General features: G+C 42.8%; 1 protein-coding gene across 5 annotated transcripts in view; it reads right to left on the bottom strand.

Moving 5' to 3' along the window:
- Window positions 1-20,811, bottom strand: part of SUSD1 (sushi domain containing 1) — a 115,606-nt gene that overhangs the window by 82,434 nt on the left and 12,361 nt on the right. For 4 of the 5 annotated variants that reach the window (XR_010729045.1, XM_066256508.1, XM_066256511.1 and 1 more), the window contains exons 2-5: window positions 19,545-19,658; window positions 16,352-16,507; window positions 6,354-6,506; window positions 5,529-5,708 (exon numbers count right to left, since the gene is read on the bottom strand). Coding sequence is in view for 4 of the 5 variants with exons in the window: in XM_066256508.1 (XP_066112605.1) it covers window positions 5,529-5,708; window positions 6,354-6,506; window positions 16,352-16,507; window positions 19,545-19,658 (603 nt within the window). In the remaining variant the exon portion in view is untranslated. The remainder of the gene's footprint in view (window positions 1-5,528; window positions 5,709-6,353; window positions 6,507-16,351; window positions 16,508-19,544; window positions 19,659-20,811) is intronic. The other variant, XM_066256509.1, reaches the window with a different exon arrangement.

Raw genomic sequence — 20,811 nt, 5'->3', positions numbered from 1 at the left:
TAAGGTGTGGAATCACAAAAGACACGAAACCTGAGACATGAAACAAAAGAGGGGCCAGGGTTTCAGCAAGCTCAACCACGGGATAAGCTGGGGCAGTAGCTCATGCGCAGCGTTTCAAGAGCCAATACCACAATGTGTGCCTCTATCTGCATCATCTTGGGGCAGGGGGGCAGGACGCATCCACAGGCCTTAGGTGTGCCAGGCTCTGTGTCAGGCTGGACAGATCATGCTGGAAGGACTGCATGGTCACTGAGCTCCCAGATGTGCAGTCCCGCACGGGAGACTGATATAAACCACAAAAACAATTATAATATACTTACATATCGGGTACTAAGAAAGAGAATAATGTCAGAGGTGGCATTTGTGTGTGTGTGTGTGTGTGTGTGTGTGTGTGTGTGTGTGTGTGTGACACAGAGACAGAGAGAGGGATAGATGGGGACAGACAGAAAGGAAGGGAGATGAGTATGCAACATAATTAAATGACAAAATAACTTGGAGATGTTTTCTTTGAACATATGTACCCTGATTTGTTAATGTCACCCCATTAAAATTAATTTTTTTTAAAAGAAAAAGGAGAGAGATGAGAAGCATCAGTTCTTCGTTGCTGCACCTTAGTTGTTCATTGATTGCTTTCTCATATGTGCCTTAACCAGGGGGCTACAGCAGACTGAGGGACCCCTTGCTCAAGCCAGCAACCTTGGGTTTAAGCTGGTGAGTTGTGCTCAAATCAGATGAGCCTGTGCTCAAGCTGGCGACATCCGGGTTTCGAAGCTGGGTCCTCTGCATCCCAGTACGACGCTTTATCCACTGCACCTGGTGCAGGATAAAGGTGTCACACCTGGTCAGGCCAGAGGTGACATTTAAGCTGAAAACTGAAAGATGAGAAGGACACCAAGAGTAGGGAGACTGTGGTCTATACACATAATAGGATATTATTCAGCCTTAAAAAGGAATGAAGTTCTGACACATGCTACACCATGGATGAACCTTGAAGACATTATGTTAAGTCAAATAAACCAGACATAGAAAAGACATATATTATATGAGCCCACTTATATGAGATACCGAGAATACCAATTCATGGAGACAGGAAGTAGAATAGAAGTTACCAGGGGCCAGAGAGAGGCAGGAATTGTGAGTTATTACTTAACGGGCACAGAGTTTCTGTTGAGGATGGCGAAACCATTCTGGAAATGCATACTGGTGATGGTTGTACAGCACTAGTAATATACTTAATGCCACTGAATTGTACATCTTTTCTGAAAATAAATTTTGTTGTTATTCAGTGAGAGGAAGGGAGGCAGAGAGACAGACTCCCACATGAGCTCAGACCAGGATCCACCCAGCAAGCCCACTTGGGGAAGATGCTCAATCCATCTGGGACATTGCTCTGTTGCTCACCACTGAGCTTTTCTTAGCTCCTGAGTTGGAGGCCATAGAGCCATCCTCAGCGTCCAGGGCCAACTCACTCGAATCGAGCCATGGCTACAGAAGGGGAGGGGAAGAGTGGAAGAGAAAGAGAAGAGAGGGGGGGAGGGGGAGAGAAGCAGATGGTCGCTTCCCCTGTGTTCCCTGACTGGGAATTGAACCCGTGACATCCACACACTGGGCCAACGCTACCACTGAGCAAACCAGCCAGGGCCATCTTTTTTGAAAATTTAAACAAATGCAACAATAACAAAATAATAGGAGATATAAGGTAGAGATACATCTTTTCCAGAGGGTTGATGGAAATGGGTGATTGACATTTCTATAAAGTCCGACCTATATCAGAAGTGGGGTCTTACATCCCTTCCAGCTTTGAGGCCCACCTGGATGAAGGACCCATGTCACAGGCCCCCCTGCCAAGGCAGCAGAGCCACCAGGGACACAGGAATTGGAAGAACACGAACAACAGATCCACCCGCTGCTCTGATGGGGAAATTCATTCTCAGACACTAAAGCTGCCATCTGAAACTCACAGCCAGGCCCTTCATAAGTACCCACTTCTCCACGGCTTCTGCCTTCAGTCTGCTCGCCTTCTTAGTGGAATCCCCAGTTCCTGTGGCTTTATAGCTCTGAGCTAAAAATACAGTGCGGGCTGGCACAGGGCCCAGATTGTGGAGGCCCAAAGAAGACTGCAGGATAAGTAAGAAGGGGTGTGCTCAGAAAGGAGCGAGCACAGCCCTCAGAAGCAGTGGCCATGTGGTGGCACGGGGAGGAGGAGGAGGGTACCAGCAGGCAGAGAGCAGTTATTAGAGGAGGGGAAAAAGAAGTAAGTCTTCTAAATAACAGTTCTCTCGGGAATGTAACAGGCATTCTCTAACCTTCTCCATTCTCAGTCCAATAATCCAGATGGAAATCCAATTTTCAAAGTAATATAAATTGTTTTATATAGGATTTCCTATATAAATCCTTAGGGAGTTCTTTGATATGCATTATGATAGAATTTAATATAATTTCTGCATTTTAATTGATCCATTGTTAGAACTAAAATACACTTTTAGAATTTCTTATCCCCCAGGATGATAATTATTAAAATGTGTTTAGAGCCTGAAATCACCAATCAGAATAGCAAACGGATTAACTCAGCCAAGCACAGCACGGAGGCTCCTTAGTTACGTGATGAAGTCAAAGAAAACTGAGCTTTTTTTTTTCCTTTTTTCAAAATGGAAACAGGTTTGTTATATGTTAAAAATTCCTTCAATACAGAAGTATATAAAACATAAAAATCATCACCCCAGTGGCAATGACTATTGTTAACCTTTCGCTGTATAGCCTTTTAAACTTTTTCATAAGCATATATGAACTCTTTCAAAAAAATGACACTATTCATACAGTCTGCAACTGAGCAATATACTATTAATACTTACCTATGTCGATAAATATTCTTTTCCAACATAATTTTCATTGGTGATATACTATTCTATTTTATGTAAATGCCATGATTTATTTAACTAATAATCTATTGATAGGCATCTGGTATTGTCAATATTTCCCTATTATAAACAATTATAAACAAATATAACTACAGAGAACTTAAAAGCATGAATGCTTTATACTTCTAATAAATTTGGAAATTTGGATAAAATAGATGATTTTCTAGGAATATGTAAATTGTCAAAATGGATACCAAAAAGGATTAAAAAAACTTGAATAGACCATAAGTATAAATTTTTTCAATTAGAAAAAAATTTGGCTACATCTCCAAAAGTGCCACATCCAAGTAGTTTTCCAGATGAAATCTCTCAAACCTTTTAAAATTCTATTTACAGTATTCCAAAAAAAAGAGAGAAATAAATTCTTTAACATTCTTTTTTTTTAATTCAGAATAACACTGATACCAAGCCCATAAAAATGGCAAAGAAAATAAAATAAACCAAACTCGTTTATAAATATCAATGCGGCCTGACCAGGCGGTAGTGCAGTGGATAGAGCATTGGACTGGGATGCAGAGGATCCTGGTTCAAGACCCCGATGTTGCCAGTTTGAGTGCGGGCTCATCTGATTTGAGCAAGGCTCACCAGCTTGAACCCAAGGTTGCTGGCTTGAGCAAGGGGTCACTCGGTCTGCTATAGCCCCCCCCCCCGCTTGAGCAAGGGGTCACTCGGTCTGCTATAGCCCCCCCCCCCCGCTTGAGCAATGGGTCACTCGGTCTGCTGTAGCCCCCCAGTCAAGGCACATATGAGGAAGTGATCACTGAGAAACTAAGGTGCCACAACAAAGAATTGATGCTTCTTATCTCTCTCCCTTCCACTCTGTCTCTGTCACAAAATAAATAAATAATTTTTTTAAAAAAAGGATAAATATTAATGCGAAAATTCTAAGTAAAATTTAGCAAATATAATCTGCATTAAAAAAAAAACACCCTCCCCCAAAAAACAGAAAAATCCATTCCAGAAGTTATTCTTGATCATTATCAAGAAATCTAATAATATAACCCACCATATGACTGGTTAAAAGGAGAAAAAAATACATGGAATCATCTTAGTACATGCCTAAAAGACACGTAAAAAATTAACATTTCTGATTTTAAAAAATCCTAGTAAAATAGGCTGCGTCCTTAAGTTTATGTGTATATAGCCAAAAACTAGTAAATATGGTAACAGATGAAGTGAAAGATGAAAGTAGAAAACAAACCAAATGGCCAAGACATGGAGACATCCAAAATGTCCTTCAATGGAGGACTGGATAAAGAGGATGTGGTACATATATGCAGTGGAATACTACTCAGCTATAAAAGATGAAATACTGCCATTCGCCACAGTGTGAATGGATCTGGAGAATATTATCCTAAGCATAACAAATCAGTCAGAAAAAACTAAGAACCATATGATTTCATGCATATGTGGGATATAAAATTGAAATTCATAAGCACAGACAACAGTATGGTGGGTACCAGAGGGAAGGGACCAGTAGCAAAGGGCAAAGGGGACCAAATCTATGGTAACAGAAGATGATCTGACTTTGGGTGGTAGGCATGCAATGTAATAAAGATCATGTATCATAAAAAAATACACTTGGAACCTATATACTTCCTGGTTTCAAATTTCACCTGAACCGCTATTTGTATGACCTGAACAACTTAACTTCTGTGTGCCTCAGGTCTCTCATCTGTAAAATTGTGATAATAGGACATACTCATGAGAATACTGTAAGGACTGAATAAGTCAATATGTAGATAAAGTGCTTAGAACAGCCCCTGGCACCCAGGGCTATTTCAGTGAACATAAGAATAGAGTAGAAACATAACACATCAAAAGCCAAGATCATGAATGAATAATAAAACACTGAACCTATCACCATGAGAGTCAGGGATAAGAAAAGACTATTCAAAGTCCACACTGCTGTGTAAATTTTTTTTTTTTTCTCTGAAGCTGGAAACGGGGAGAGACAGTCAGACAGACTCCCGCATGCGCCCAACCGGGATCCACCAGGCACGCCCACCAGGGGCAACACTCTGCCCACCAGGGGGCGATGCTCTGCCCCTCCAGGGCGTCGCTCTGCCGCGCCCAGAGCCACTCTAGCGCCTGGGGCAGAGGCCAAGGAGCCATCCCCAGCGCCCGGGCCATCTTTGCTCCAATGGAGCCTTGGCTGCAGGAGGGGAAGAGAGAGACAGAGAGGAAGGAGGGGGTGGGGGTGGAGAAGCAAATGGGCACTTCTCCTATGTGCCCTGGCCAGAATCAAACCCGGGTCCCCTGCACGCCAGGCCGACGCTCTACCGCTGAGCCAGGGCCACTGCTGTGTAAAATTTTGTCTTAAAATAAAATAAAATATTGTTCTGCAAACACTAGCCAAGTTGTCAATCGAGAGAAAGAATAACTTTTATAAATGTAGAAGAATTAAAGATGGAATTATCATTATTTGCAGAGGCTACAGTGTTATTCCTAAAAAAAACCCCAAAAGAATCAACTGAAACCTGTAAGAAAAAATATGGGGTTTTATTGGGTTTATTTAATTCATGTACCACATCAAAGAGAAATTTAAGAGGGAAATATGAAAATCTCAACACGGGATAAGCTGTGAACCAGAACCTTATGAAAACTCACCTTGACAACTGAATTTTGGGGACTCCCATGTGCCCAAGGTTGTGCAACTTGAAACTGTATCTTCTGGGCCACTGAAAAATCCTTCTTTGCATGCATAACGAACCTGGCTGCCAAGCCTGGAGGTATAGTTTCCCATGACATAGGCATCTGGGACTTCAGGAGGGGTGCCACAGTCTATTTCTGAAAATAAATGAATGTCAAATGCATTACTATGAGAAAATGAATTTTCAAAATTCATAATCTCTATCTCTACCTCATTCCCCTTCCCTTTACATGAAGATGCCAGCTGTATTTTAAATAAGCTGGTTCATTTCCACATGACTTTTGGGCACATATCCAATGATTATTTCTAGTCCATCTTCTGACCTTCCATAGGTAACAGCATCTATATATACACAAAGCTGAAAGAATTTGGCAATCCATCCTCACTAACTTATACTATATGAAGCCTAGTCCAATGGAGTGAAAAATTCGAACTTCAAAATACCTTAAGATATATATGCCTTTATAATTTTCAAAGGCACTTTTGAGATGCTGGTCCTTACCAGATCAGGTGTATTTACAAGCTAACATAATGGTTAACATTAGAATGTCTATTAACTGTTAGAAATCCTCAAAGTTCACTAATTTTATCTTTTTAATATAACCCCTTCTATCTTGATTATGTTGTTATTTGCTTATACACAGATTGTAGAAATATGCAAAGGAATGGATAATCTCCCCCTACATCCCCAACACAGACCCACAGACTCGGGCTCAGAACCGGGGAAGGTTACCACCAACAGAAACTCACTTTCCGACGCTGCGTCTTCGGCAGGAACCCACCTGTGCATGACGTAGCATCTCTGGTCGGGTGGAAAGGCTCGGGCCCACTCTTTGGCATGTGTCCATCCATACAGTAGCACTCAAAGCTCCCGTGAGTGTTCACACACCGTCCTCCTTGCCCACACAGGCCAGAATCCTCACACTCATCTATGTCTTGAGATCCATCCCAAATACAAGAGGGAGACAAAAGGGAAAAAAAGAGGAAAAGGTGGGCGGCAACATTGTGACAACCATTTTTCATCTTCTCAGTCTGCACTTACAAACAAATGCATTTGTTTATAATTGTATTTATTTTAGTCCTTAAGGGGTCTTCCCATATATCCTTCACTAAGAGGTCCTCAGTAAGTACTTGTGACCTTTTTCTAGGAATTTATAAAAACCAATAACTATCACCAACTCTTGGACACCAAATACAATGAACCAAAAAAATAAATTCAATTACTATAAAATAGACTGATAGCCTCAACCTCATACTAAAAATACCTGAAGAACTCACAAAACAATTTAGACAAGAGTAAGAAAATATTTTCAAAAATGAACATAGGCTAGTAAGACAGGTAGTAAGAGGATCATTCAGAAGGGTCTCACTAATTTTACCAAGATAACAAGGGCTTAACACTGGCTTCAAGAAGGAAAAGACATGTTTCTTGGCAGACTTTTACCCTGGACTGAGGATTATGAGAAGTACCATATTTCCTCATGTATAAGATGCTCCCATGTATAAGACGCACCTTAATTTTGGGGCCCGAAATTTGAAAAAAAGTATTGCATAAAGTTATTAAACTCAAGTTTTATTCATCATAAAATTCATGCAACTCCTCATCACTGTCAAAACTCCCATCCATTAGCTTGTCTTCATCTGTGTCTAATGACAAGTCAACTGTCTTCAACGATGAACACAAAAACAAGCGAGAAAAAGTGGGAAATGCAACTAAAAAAAATCTACAACCAGCCTGACCAGGCGATGGCGCAGTAGATAGAGCATCAGGCTGGGATGTAGAGGACCCAGGTTCGAGACCCCAAAGTCGCCAATTTGAGCGCGGGCTCATCTGGTTTGAGCAAAGCTCACCAGCTTGGACCCAAGGTCGCTGGCTCGGGCAAGGGGTCACTCAGTCTGCTGTAGCCCCATGGTCAAGGCATATGAGAAAGCAATCAATGAACAACTAAGGTGTCACAATGAAAAAACTAATGATTGATGCTTCTCATCTCTCTCTGTTCCTGTCTGTCCCTATCTATCCCTCTCTCTGACTCTCTGTTTCTATAAAAAATAAAAATAAAAATCTCCAACCACTGTAGTAGAAGACCCACCCAGTTTTTAGACCCCAAATTCTTCGAAAAAAGGTGCATTTTATAAATGGGGAAATACAAGAGCAGATACAAAAGAAAACACACATAATTCAGGGTTCGCAAAAATATTCTCTCTGCCACTTAGCCGCCCCAAACTGGCTTAGAGAACAAAACTGCAAACTTTCGAAATTCCATCAGAGCCACACACACCAATTTCACTTGGAGGAAAAAAGTACCATAAGTGAAGTGGGATGTTTCCCAGGACTTGTGCAGGAGCCATGGCGGGGGAGGGGGTGGGGGATGGAGGAGAGAATGACAGAAGAAAGTCTGGTTGCTTTCAGAGTTGGGATTTCAAAGACCAGTTAATTTGGAAGAACTGGTAAAAGGTAGCTAATGCTCTATTTTGCCAGATAAAAACTTTTTCCCCCCAAAATAACTACTAACACCATACTTTCATAAGAGAGTGAGGGAAATAATCTCAGAATCTTTTTAGGGCCTGGCCGGGTGGCTCAGTGGTAGAGCGTCAGGCCAGCATGTGGAAATCCCGGGTTCGAGTGCCAGTTAGGGCACACAGGAGAGGCGACCATCTGCTTCTCCACTCCCCCCCCCCAGCTGTACCCCCACAGCCATGGCTGAATGATTCCAGCAAAAGTTGGCCCAGGGGCACTGAGGATGGTTCCATGGCCTCCCCTCAGGCGCTAAAAAAAATGGCTCCATTGCTCAGACCAGACAGGCAGAGTATTGCCCCCTAGTGGGCTTGCCAGGTGGATCCTGGACCAGGTGCATGCAGGAGTCTGTCTCTGCCTCCCCTTCTCTCACTTAATAAAAAAAAAATTTTTATTGAAATTGACTATGTTCTCCTTCTTCTTTGTTTTTTTTTTTCTTTCTTTCTTTTTTTTTTTGGTCTGGACCAATGAATACCTCATCACTCACTGATCGTACTTTGGGAACCAGTAATTCATGCAACTGCTGAAGGAGCCCACACAAGCTATCAACTCTGACCAACCTACACTTGTAGTGCAGCTAGTTTTGAGAACTCCCTGTGGGAGACTGTCTTCAGAAGGGACTGGCAATAGGCCTTCTTCTCCCTTTCTTACATGCCACTCCTCCCATCAAGAGTGGAATCCATTTCCACTCCCCTTGGGCTGGCTTTGGGACCGCCTTTGGCCAACAAAGTGCGAGAGAAGTAACACTGTGCCTGCTCGGGACCTAACTTTGAAGACACCTGGCAGTTTCCTCTTTCCCTCTCTCAGAATCCAGATACCACGTGATGAGAGATAACACAGAGGGGAGAAACAGTGCCCCCGCTGATGGCCTTGACATGAGAGAGGCCTTCTCTTACCCACCAGCACAGCCCAGCTACCAGCTGAGTGGTTCTACACAAGTGACAAAATTACTTCTCCATGAAATTGTGAGAAATAATAAACCGTTGTCTTAAGCCACTAAATTCTGGGGGGAGGAAGTAGAGTTACATAGTAATAGATCATTTAGACACTCTTGACATATGAAGAGACCTGGAAGTCCCAACAAGATTAAGAAGAAACTATCAAGAAAAAAAAAAAGAAGAACAGTGAGATCTTAGAAATTAAAAACAGAATATGAATGCCAAAAATAAAACTCAATCAATAGAGGAACTGAATAATAGGTCGATCAATGCTAAAAAATAAGTGTGCAAATTCTAACTTGAGAAAATTTTCTTTTTTTCTTTTGTTTTTTTTTGTATTTTTCTGAAGCTGGAAATGGGGAGAGACAGTCAGACAGACTCCCGCATGCGCCCAACCAGGATCCACCCAGCACGCCCACCAGGGGCGACGCTCTGCCCACCAGGGGGCGATGCTCTGCCCCTCTGGGGCGTCGCTCTGCCGCGCCCAGAGCCACTCTAGCGCCTGGGGCAGAGGCCAAGGAGCCATCCCCAGAGCCTGGGCCATCTTTTGCTCCAATGGAGCCTTGGCTGCGGGAGGGGAAGAGAGAGACAGAGAGGAAGGAGGGGGGGCATAGAGAAGCAAATGGGCGCTTCTCCTATGTGCCCTGGCTGGGAATCGAACCCAGGTCCCCCGCACGCCAGGCCAATGCTCTACTGCTGAGCCAACCGGCCAGGGCCAAAATTTTCAAAAATACATAGAAAAAATTACATGAAATAGAACATAAGATTAAAAATGATATGAGGACCAATTCAAAATATGTAATATCCATTTAATTTTTTAGATTATATTTTTTATACTATTCTGTATTCTTTTTTCCCATCCCATCCCCTCCCCTCCACTCCACTTGACAACCATCAGTATTAGTTTAAGAGGAATTGCAGAAAAGAATGGAGTAAATGCATAAGAATTAATATTTTTTAAAAACTCAGCTTATATGTTCAAATCCAAACAGCCTTTATAACTGGTAGACATGAATATTGAAAAATGAAACCCATTCTGAATGTATAAACCTCCCAGGAGAAAGAAATGGTAATCTATGAGAACTCATCTATGAAAAATGGTAATCTTAGAGAATCCATCTGAGCCTGACCAGGCGGTGGCGCAGTGGATAGAGCGTTGGACTGGGATGTAAAGGACCCAGGTTCAAGACCCCGAGGTCACCAGCTTGAGTGCGCGCTCATCTGGTTTGAGCAAGGCTCACCAGCTTGAGCCCAAGGTCACTGGCTCGAGCAAGGGGTCACTCGCTCTGCTGTTGCCCCCCCCCCCATCAAGGCACATATGAGAAATCAATCAATGAACAACTAAGGAGCCGCAATGAAGAATTGATGTTTCCCATCTCTCTCCCTTCCTGTCTTTCTGTCCCTATCTGTCCCTCTCTCTGACTCTCTCTGTCTCTGCCAAAAAATAAAAATAAAATAAGAGAACCCATATGACCTAGGACTTCTTGTCTGAAACACTCAATGCTAGACAGCAATGGAGTAATACTTAGAGTTCTAAGGAAAATGGAGAAAAACATCGTGCTATATTTAAACAAAGAAATGACCTTTTAGAACATGAATGATTTCAGAAATCATACCACTGACATTTCTTTTCTGAAAAAGATTTCGAGAAAATACCAAAGCCAGTGAAAAACATCAGACTAAATAATGTCAAGGCAGAGGAAGACATAATAAAACCCAACAAAGAATGTTGAGAAATGAAACCGGTGAGACCTGGAGTTAAACAATTGTTGATAATAAAATTGTGATGCTGTTGGCAATTGTTAAGAAAGGATTCTTAGAATAAAAATAACAAAATAAATTCAATCTCAAGCTAGGACAGACTTTAGAAATGATTTCAACACCGTAGATTTGATCCATCATTTTAGCTTATTGAGACTTTTTTTACTCCATTGAGGAATTTGTAAACTGTGTAGGTATAGCTTTGATACAGAAATCATCTTCTACCCTGTCCACCTGCTCCAGACTCCTCAAAAGGTAGTGGGTAGTCAGTGGTTTGCTTGTTTTTTTCAGTAACGTTCTAAAAATAAGCAGCATAAATAACGATAGGGCAAAAATGTGGCTAAGCAGCGGTGGTATGGAAAAGACGTGGACTTTCTAGATACTGACCAGCTCTGTATGAGTCACCACAGTCATTAATCAGTTTGCTCTGTGTATTCAACTACCCAATAACAATCATTGTAATAAGGATTGTTGATAACGATTCCTACACGTCACCTCGCACATACCAGGCACTGTTCTAAACACTCGTTATTTATTACGATTATTTCCATCTTATTTAAGTTCTCAAAATAACCCCATGAGGCAGATGCTATTATTACCCACATTTTACAGATAAAGCAACTGAAACATGGAGTGGCTGAGTAACTAACTGGACGGAAGTCACAAAGGTAAGTAGTGGAAAGCCAGGATTGGAAGCTGGGTATCTGGCTCCAGAGACCATATGCCTAACCACTATGGCACACTGTCTCTCCTATTACAATCTAATTGTATAAATATCCAATCAATAATTCCCGTCCACAGAGACTGTCAAAGATATCATCAGTTGCCTTAATGAAGCGTAGATATATCTACTAGGTGTCACTGAGATGGTTATGACTTGATTTTGACTTTTAACCCCCTGTTACATCTTAAGTTCACAAACCATCCCTTTTTTAACCCATTCTAGAATCTTGGTTGGACACACCTGCTAAGGTCATCAGAACAACTTCTCCACATACTAGTAAATTCCAGGGGGTCTCCTAAGTTATATATATTTGGTTGTGAAGAAAAAACATAAGCAACCTGATTAACATAATTAATGAAGGGGGAAATTCCCTGTGTCCTATTCAATATATGGGATTATTTAACTTTATCTGCAGTCAAAACAATGTTGCACTAGACAGCAACAAAACTGAGCAGGACCCTGTGACCTGGTCCCAGGGCCCTAGTGTTCTGTATTCAGCCCTTTCAACTAAGAGCATGGGTTTAAAAGTCAAAAAGACTCAGGTCTGAGAACTGATTCTACTACTTACTAGATATACTGATGTCTGTTCCTCATCCTTTCTAAACCACTTCTGCAAAATGAAGCTAATGATAGCAGTTTTTTGTGGGGACTGAATAAACTGTACGGAAAGCAGTTAGCACGGGGCCTGGCAGACCGGAGGTCCCCAAGGCACGGTAGCTAACACAGGAGTGAGTCTTGCTGCTCTGCTGACTCAGACCTCCCTGGAGCACGAGCCACTCCTTCCTATCTGAGCCCGACTGAGACCTTGAGCAATGCTCCCTGGGGCCTGAGAGTGGCCACATGGCTTGTTCCACTGGATTTGACTGCTCCAAGACAGAAGCAACAACCCATCTGGAGGACCCTTAGCTGGAACAAGAGGTCCCAAGAGGCAAAAGTTTAAAAAGAAGCTACTATGGAATACCCCATTAAACATAGGCCCTTGTCTTGAGAAGCCTTTAAAATGTGAAGACCAAGAATAAACCCAACAAGAAAAATGCATTCAGGAACTTCCACGTTCATGAAAATGCCCTCAACACCAACTTTTCTCCATATTGCCACCTAAGAACCAGATCCTCCTAATGCCACAAAGTAAGATGAGACCAAAATTATTGCCTCACAGTTTGTTAAGTAAATTTACTATTTTTTTTCCTGCCACCTTCCCTCCTCAGATGCCCAAATCAGCTAAGAAGTCTAGATTGTATGAGGCCATATTAGAGAAAAACACACACTCATTTAAAATCAGGACTGATGAATTTACATCATTTATTAATACTATCCAGAGATGGCAAGGATGTGAAGAATTGAGCACCTTCATGAAGTGAATAGTCAGAGAGAGTATTGCTATGAACCTTGTGGAAGGCAGTCTGGTACTATGTATCAAACTGTAAAATGTGTTCCTTTGACACAGAAACCATTTTCCTTATATACAATAAGGAGATAATTATTTGTAGGGATATAAGTACAAGGGTGCATGTTATAGCATTTCTTACAATAGCAAAAAAACACGATAAGGGAAAAAGTCAGTTAAGTAGCACAATATAGATATATTGATATAATAAAGTCTGCATAGTTAATTTGAAAGGTATTATATATCTACCTATATTATGTTTTAAGAGATTTATAATTTTCATGCAATACAATGTACTGGTCCGAAATGATCATCAGGTCATGAATGTTAAATCAAAAAATGGCTACCAAAGCTGCACCCCCAAAATGTCAGAGGCCTTGACTAAGGCACCATTACCCATCTTTGGGAGTGAGAGGGGTGTCCCTGAGTCGTCCTGCAGGCTAAAATCCCCCACACTTTTCTATGGCTGCTTACTTACTCAAGCACCAAGATATGGACATCCCAGATTCTTTCCCAAAGCCCTGCTGATTGAGAGATGACAGCCACATGCCTTTTTTCCAGAAAAGTCTCATTTCTCTGCACTTACTCTTGGCCTCACCCTGGAAATGGCACAGAGCTTCTTCCTCTGGGTTGTGGCACATAGCAAAGTTTCAGTGATCGCCAGGACTCACTCGGGGCATCCCTGGGGGCCAGAACACCTGCAGGTTCTCCAGACCGGGAACCCCTACCCTAGGACCCCTGCTGTCACTCCCCATCTATCCTTAGGGGCATCCCAAGGGGACAACCTGCAACCTGAACTTGACTTGAACTCTGCAAAGTATGAGAAACATCTGGTCACAGGATTCCTCGAAATTCAAGAACTATGAATCACATCCTGTGGTTCCAGGCAAACACTGGCTAACTGCTGATACCCCAAAACTTGCTAAGCCTCTGCCCCAGCTAAAGGCCACTGATGTTTCTGTGGAACCATGACTGTGAAAGAAATTCAGTATCATTGAGAAGACTGATCCATCAGCTCTCAAGAGGAAAGTCATGTGAATGAATGATTGCCAATGGGTCTGGGGCTTCTTTTTATTTTTTGAGGGGGAGATGGAGATGCTATAAAATGTGATAATGGCCTGACCTGTGGTGGCGCAGTGGATAAAGTGTCGACCTGGAAATGCTGAGGTTGCCGGTTCAAAACCCTGGGCTTGCCTGGTCAAGGCACATATGAGAGTTGATGCTTCCAGCTCCTCTTCCCTTCTCTCTCTCTCTGTCTCTGTCTCTCCCTCTCTCTCTCTCTCCTCTCTAAAAATGAATAAATAAATTTTAAAAAATGTGATAATGGTGATTATTGCACAACTTTGTGAATAGACTAAAAACTACTGAACTATATATTTCAAAAGAGTGAATTTTATGGTATGTCAATAATATCTTTTTTTTTTAAAGAAAAGCTTACTAAAAAATTATAAGAAGTGGAATAAATAGAAGCGGGGTCCAGATCAGGAATTTATTCCAGGGAGATTGATTCTTTTCTTTTCAGGCTGACAACGATTTAACCCTTGCATAAAATTTTTTTTGTTCTTCTAAGTTTTATAAAAGTAGAATGCGTCCTTGAAAACTATAGTGACATAGTTATAGAAGTCTTTCCTGGCAAACTCCCACAAACTTGAAAAGATAATTTCAGGTATCACATCCTCCAGAAAGTTCCCCCAATCCCTTCCCCACCTCCAAAATGAGTGCCCCTGTGGATTCTGGATTCCAGGGAGCACCCTTAGCTTGCTTATCATGAACACTCCAGTCTGAAGTCAGTCTGTGTCCCCTTCCCCTAGCACAGCCTTGGCACACCGAAGAGCAGGAGAAATGGGTACTGAGTGAGCTGAATACCAGGCCATCATCTTGTCAGGCTTTTTTTTAAATTGGTACCCTCTTTTTAAAATTCATCTAATTTAATCCTGCAACACTGTACTTCTGCAATCATGTGGTAAATAATTTGTTACCTAAAACAACAGGGTATTATAAAATGTCTTCTCTGAAGGCATGTTCTCATTCTTGCCAAGAATAAATCACATGGAGCCTCCGAGGGCGCTTTACTTGGTATACAGGTCAAGAGGGGGAATGAATCAGCATCAGAACCCGTGGTTCTTGGTGGGTAAGAAAGTAAACCATGTTCTCCTCTCCCTTTCTTTTCCCTGAAAACCTTTAAATGCAGCAAAGCTTTTAAGCAAAGTCATTAAGTCTGCACAAGCCCATCTGAGAACCAGCAGTCTCTTCCTGCCTTCCCTCTTCATTAATGTTCAAAGATTTTCTAAGAAAACCAAAGAACGATATTATGACATGCTATAAGTAGAGCTCAGATAACACAGGGGCCACTGAAAATGAGGAGGGTTCTGCCGCTCTCCTTGTCTTCGATCAGCGCATGCCCAGAAACCTGACTATCAAAGCTACTGAGGTCCGAAAAGTTACACTCCTCGCTCAGCTTGTTCCTGGGGGAGGTGGGCCCCCTTCTCTTGCAGGGGCAGCACTCTGACCTCCCAGGAGCCAACACCACAGTGCCCAGCCCCTGGAGCCAATACCACCACCATAGAGCTGGTGAGTGCCAGAGTCACCCCAAGAACAAACACCCCACTTGGAGTCACAGGAACCTGCAGATGGCATACCATCTCTGACAGCCCCTCCTTGTTGTTATAAAAATGTTCAAACAAGAAAAAGAATACTCCAGTGAATTCCCACAGTCCCATACCTCCAAGCTTCCGTGACTGCACACATATTGGCATTTATAGTACTTTACAGACAAAATAACACTAGATATGCCATCATAACACCCCTAGTTACTTCAGCATGCATCTCCCAAAACAAGAATATTATCGTAGGCCCTGGCCGGTTGGCTCAGTGGTAGAGTGTCGGCCTGGCGTGTAGGAGTCCCGGGTTCGATTCCCGGCCAGGGCACACAGGAGAGGCGCCCATCTGCTTCTCCACCCCTCCCCCTCTCCTTCCTCTCTGTCTCTCTCTTCCCCTCCCGCAGCTGAGGCTCCACTGGAGCAAAGTTTGCCCGGGTGCTGAGGATGGTTCTGTGGCCTCTGCCTCAGGCGCTAGAATGGCTCTGATTGCGGCAGAGCATCGCCCCCTGGTGGGCAGAGCGTCGCCCCCTGGTGGGCGTGCCGGGTGGATCCCGGTCGGGCGCATGCGGGAGTCTGTCTGACTGCCTCCCCGTTTCCAGCTTCGGAAAAATACAAAAAAAAAAAAGAATATTATCCTAAATGACACAGTACTGTTATCCCATCTGACACAATTAACAATAATTCTCTAATATTAATTAATACTCAGGCCAAGTCCAAATCTCCCTCAGATATTATTCTGGGCACGTCCCTCCCTTAAATCACACCGTGTCTGGGCCCTGCCCTCTCCCTCCTCCGCACCCCTGACCCTGCCCTGCCGTCAGCGAGTTGCCATTCCTGCAAGCCCTCCTTGAGTACCTGTGCAGAAGGTGCCGTCGTTGGGAATGAACGTTTTGTTGTTGTTTGTAGCCCGGTATCCTTCCAGGCAAACGCAGTAAAAGCCTCCGAGCATGTTGTGGCAAGATGTGTGGTTCCCGCAGACCACAGTGGCCCCAAACTGGCATTCGTCTTTATCTGTTGATACATTGAGACAACACCCAGGAAAGGCTATCAGTCCACACCATGCTCGACACCCCGCTGTTCTCCTGCCCTACGTCCACATTCTCTGACGTATTTCCCCAGACTCCTCAGACAATAGGACACGGGCCCCTCGGAGGCACGCACTGGGTGTGTATGAAACCACAAGGGAATCCAACATCTCCATCTGGAAATCCATCTGACCTGGAGGTTGAGGAGGAGGGGATTTTTTTTGTTTTTTTAAACTTTTCCACTCTTGAAAAGATCTTGCCATAGGCCCGGGGGAACATATCCAACAGACTCCTAGCTTAGCCATTCTTCTTGGGTTGTTTGTTGGTTTGTTTTTTCATGAAAGCCAGGGGAGGAGGATTTTACATGCAATGATTAACTGGAACAGTTGTTACTTCTGAGTACCCAGGAAACACAATGGCATCAGTGCTTAAGCCTCATCCGGGAAGCAGGGCTAATATTGTGGCAGGAACAGCTCCTGCTAATTGTCAGTGACCCAAGTGGATAATATTAGTCACCCAGTGAGGTGGAGCCGGGATAGGGGATGCTCAGTGAGTCTGCAGAAGCCTGCTCTGAGCATGTTTAATTCAATGATATGCCGCAGACACAAAATGGATGTTGATCTCCCTCTGTCTCTGCCCTCCAGCCCAGGAATCAGCAAACTTGACTGCAAAGGGCCAATCCAAGTCTGTGGTTACAACTGCTCAGCATGCTCTGTGAGTCTGGAAACAGCCATGGGCAATAGTAAAAATATGAGCAAGTTGTGTTCTAATAAAACCCTACTTACAAAAACAGGCAGTGGCCAAAAGTGGCCCTCAGGCCATAGCTGCCAACTCTGCCCTCACCTCGACATCAGGGGAAGCTCCTGTGATCAATTTCTTATGTATCTTCTTAGAGCTGATCTATCCAGCTGATGGTTTGAAGATATTTGGGGGAGGGGGTTGGAGGGAGAAGGTTGGAACTGCAGTTTTTGTTTGTTCTTTAATGATGATTTATGACAGCATTGGTTCCCTCAAAGTAGTTCCACTGCCTCTCACAATAGCACTCAATTCCTGCTAATTCAAAAGTCCCCCTCCCAAGCGCCCATCTGCTTCTCCACCCCTCCCCCTCTCCTTCCTCTCTGTCTCTCTCTTCCCCTCCCACAGCCAAGGCTCCATTGGAGCAAAGTTGGGCCAGGCGCTGAGGATGGCTCCATGGCCTCTGCCTCAGGCACTGGAATGGCTCTGGTTGCAATGGAACAACACCTCAGATGGGCAGAGCATTGCTCCTTAGAGGGCATGCCGGGTGGATCCCGGTCGGGTGCATGCGGGAGTCTGTCTCTGCCTCCCTGCTTTTTACTTCAGAAAAATACAAAAAAAAAAAAAAGTCCCCTTCCCAAAATCTGGTGTTGGTTTTTATATCCTTTTATTTTTTTCTTTTTTGTATTACCGTTGTTAAAATGTAATTGAAGCTGGCACATGACTCACTGTTAGACTGTCTGTGGTAAGATGTGCAAGAGCACATACAGACAGACACAGAGGGCCCACCAGCTAGAGCCCAGCCGCATCCAGCCCGGCTGACCACGTACTGCTTGGGGTTTCAGACCCAAGTCCAGCCACCATAAAATGGGACATTCCTGTTCTTCAACGTTTCTGCCATTGTCTTTGAGGCATGTCTCTCCCCTACAGACTTCACCAGAAGGGACATCTGGGTTTGTAGGTCCTTCTGGGATTTTTAGGTCTTGTGGCATAACCATGTTACACCATGTTATAGCACCTCTGGCACAGGTATAACCTCACTTGTAACCTGTGGGGTGGTGGTCTCAGCAGGCCAAGTGTTGGTGCATGCAGTGTTTGGTGTTTAGGAGTAAGTAGCAAATAAATTAATAAAGCCCCCTCCTTCTATCTAGAGAAATCTGTATTCTTCAGAAGTCAAAGAGTAGTAAGAGCTTTCCTGGGAGGAGGCCCTCATTAGGGGAGGGAGCAGAAAAGGATTAAGGATTATCCATGGTCCTCAACTCCAACTTCATTGCCAAGCCCCTGCAAGCAATTGGTGAGGGGGAGAAGGGTGATGCAAATTCCCTCGGGAACCGTGGACTGCAGGGCAGCACACTTCCTGTGGGCAGAATCCTAGAGACAGGGAGTCAAACAAGGCACCACTCCAGCCCGCGAGCATCGGCAATGGTGTGCGATGGTGGAAGCTTGTATCTGTGAAGTAGGATTGTAACTTTTTGAACTCAAAACTGAGTTGTTGTGTTTTTTTAGTAAGAAAAAAAAGCACACAAAAATAATCACAACAAAGTTGTGTACACTGTCAGTCCACAGCCTCAAAAAAAATAAATAAATAAAACTATCAACCTTTTTACTGCATGTAACAAAGTTGCTGTGAAGAAACTATGATTATAGTAACATTCACTATTATCAAGTTGCTGTGAAACCCGCCCTCTCTCTGAATTGGGCTTGAACCTGGATATTGTCTGACTTTCATGGCAAAAAAGAATCTCAGATGCTTCTAGCCTAAAGGTCTTTATATTCTTTTAATTCACCCAAGACGCCAAAAGGTCATAACCACAAAAAATGAGGAGGATGGAGTCTGGTAGACATAAGACTCAAAGCAACAGTATTTCTTTCATCAATTAGCCAAAAAGTCTAACAGGAAATTATGTTTGGTTTTTCCCCACGATACCAATATAAGTAGTTTTATATCAAAACAACCAGAGAAATAAAGAAACTCAATGTCGACTTGAGTTGCTAAGTTAAACTCAAGACTTGAAACAGATTTCAAATTTGTGTTAGGCCAGAGAGTTTTCAGAGATTCAAGTTCAGTGATCTCTAACATGAAGGATACATCCTTGGAAACACTAGAGACAGGATATATCCAAACACTAAAACAAAGACTTATTATACAGTTGACAAAATTGTTGTAATAAAAACAGTGAGAAAAAATAACAATGTTTTCCCCCTGAGAACATTAACTCTTTCACATTATAGAACCTTGGTTCTTCATTCGTTCAACTTTTTAACTCAACGCAGGATACCAAACTTACCAACACATTGAGTCCTCCCATTGCCCACAAATCCATATTTACAAATGCACATCTTCTTTCCTTCTCTTTGTTTGCAGGTGGCATGTTCATGGCAAGTGGCACAGATGTCTAAACCTGAATCATAAATCGTATATTTCAGATAAAGAAAAATTCCACCATCTACTCTAGACGAATCTTATTTTGGGTAGTAAACAGTTATAATGAAGAACCAAAATTTGAATACCAAACTTTAAAAAAGGATCTGATTCCATCCTTAAAAAACTACAAGGACAGCTCATTGCCCAGAGAGTAAAGTGCAAATTCCTCTACCTACCAATCAAGGTTCTTAACAGTCTGACTCTAGGTTGACTCCTCCAGCTTCACTCTTCCAAAACCCTAACCAAACATGGTATTCTCTGGGCAGGAGGCCAACTAGTCTTTCCCTACAGGCTATCTACTCATACTCCCTGCCATAGTCATGATGTTCCCTTTAATTAGAATGCTTATCCCTCCATCTCTGTCCAGCTAGCAACTATTCCTATTTTAAGACCCAACTTAAACATCATATTCTCCCTGACATCTTCCTCATTCCTTCATTCCTGAAGAAAATTAAATGCATCTTTCTCTGTGCTCCCCTAACACCTGTATATTCCCCTATCAACCATGTTAATTTGTCATTATATTCAATTCCAGCTCTGTATTCCCAGCTTGGTATTAGGAATGAACTATGAACTTCTTAAGGACCGGGATTATGTCATTTGCCTATATGTCATCATTTTTCCTAAGGTTTTATTTATTGATTTTAGAAAAAGGAGATAGAGAGTAAGAGAAGGAATGGGGGAGGGGCAGGAAGCATCAACTCATAGTAGTTGCTTCTCAGATAGCCTTGACTGGGCAAGCCCAGGGCTTTGAACTAGCCACCTCATGTTCCAGGTAGGCACTTTGCCCACTGTGCCACCGCAGGTCAGGCTATGTCATTATTTATACAATGCAAACATTCAATCTACTTCTATTGACCAAATGGTTAAAAGAACCTGTAATTCTACTTACTACAAATGGAAGGGAGAAAAAACTTCTCTATTACTTGAACCATTTTCCTTTTAGGGAAAAAGTAATGTGTTTACAATCAGTGAGATAACAGCCAGATCCCAGCAGGATGACCAGATCCCAGTTACTTAGATAAGCAGCAAAAATGTTTAAAACTAAATCTCCTGAAACATCCAGATCTACCAAGTAGTGATACGCGGCCCAAGATCAAACAAGTGTTTCTGCCGGAGGCTAGTGAGAT

This window comes from Saccopteryx bilineata, chromosome 2 (genome assembly GCF_036850765.1).
Source record: "Saccopteryx bilineata isolate mSacBil1 chromosome 2, mSacBil1_pri_phased_curated, whole genome shotgun sequence".
Taxonomy (NCBI): Eukaryota; Metazoa; Chordata; class Mammalia; order Chiroptera; family Emballonuridae; genus Saccopteryx; species Saccopteryx bilineata.
This window is presented reverse-complemented; position numbering and strand designations above follow the sequence as displayed.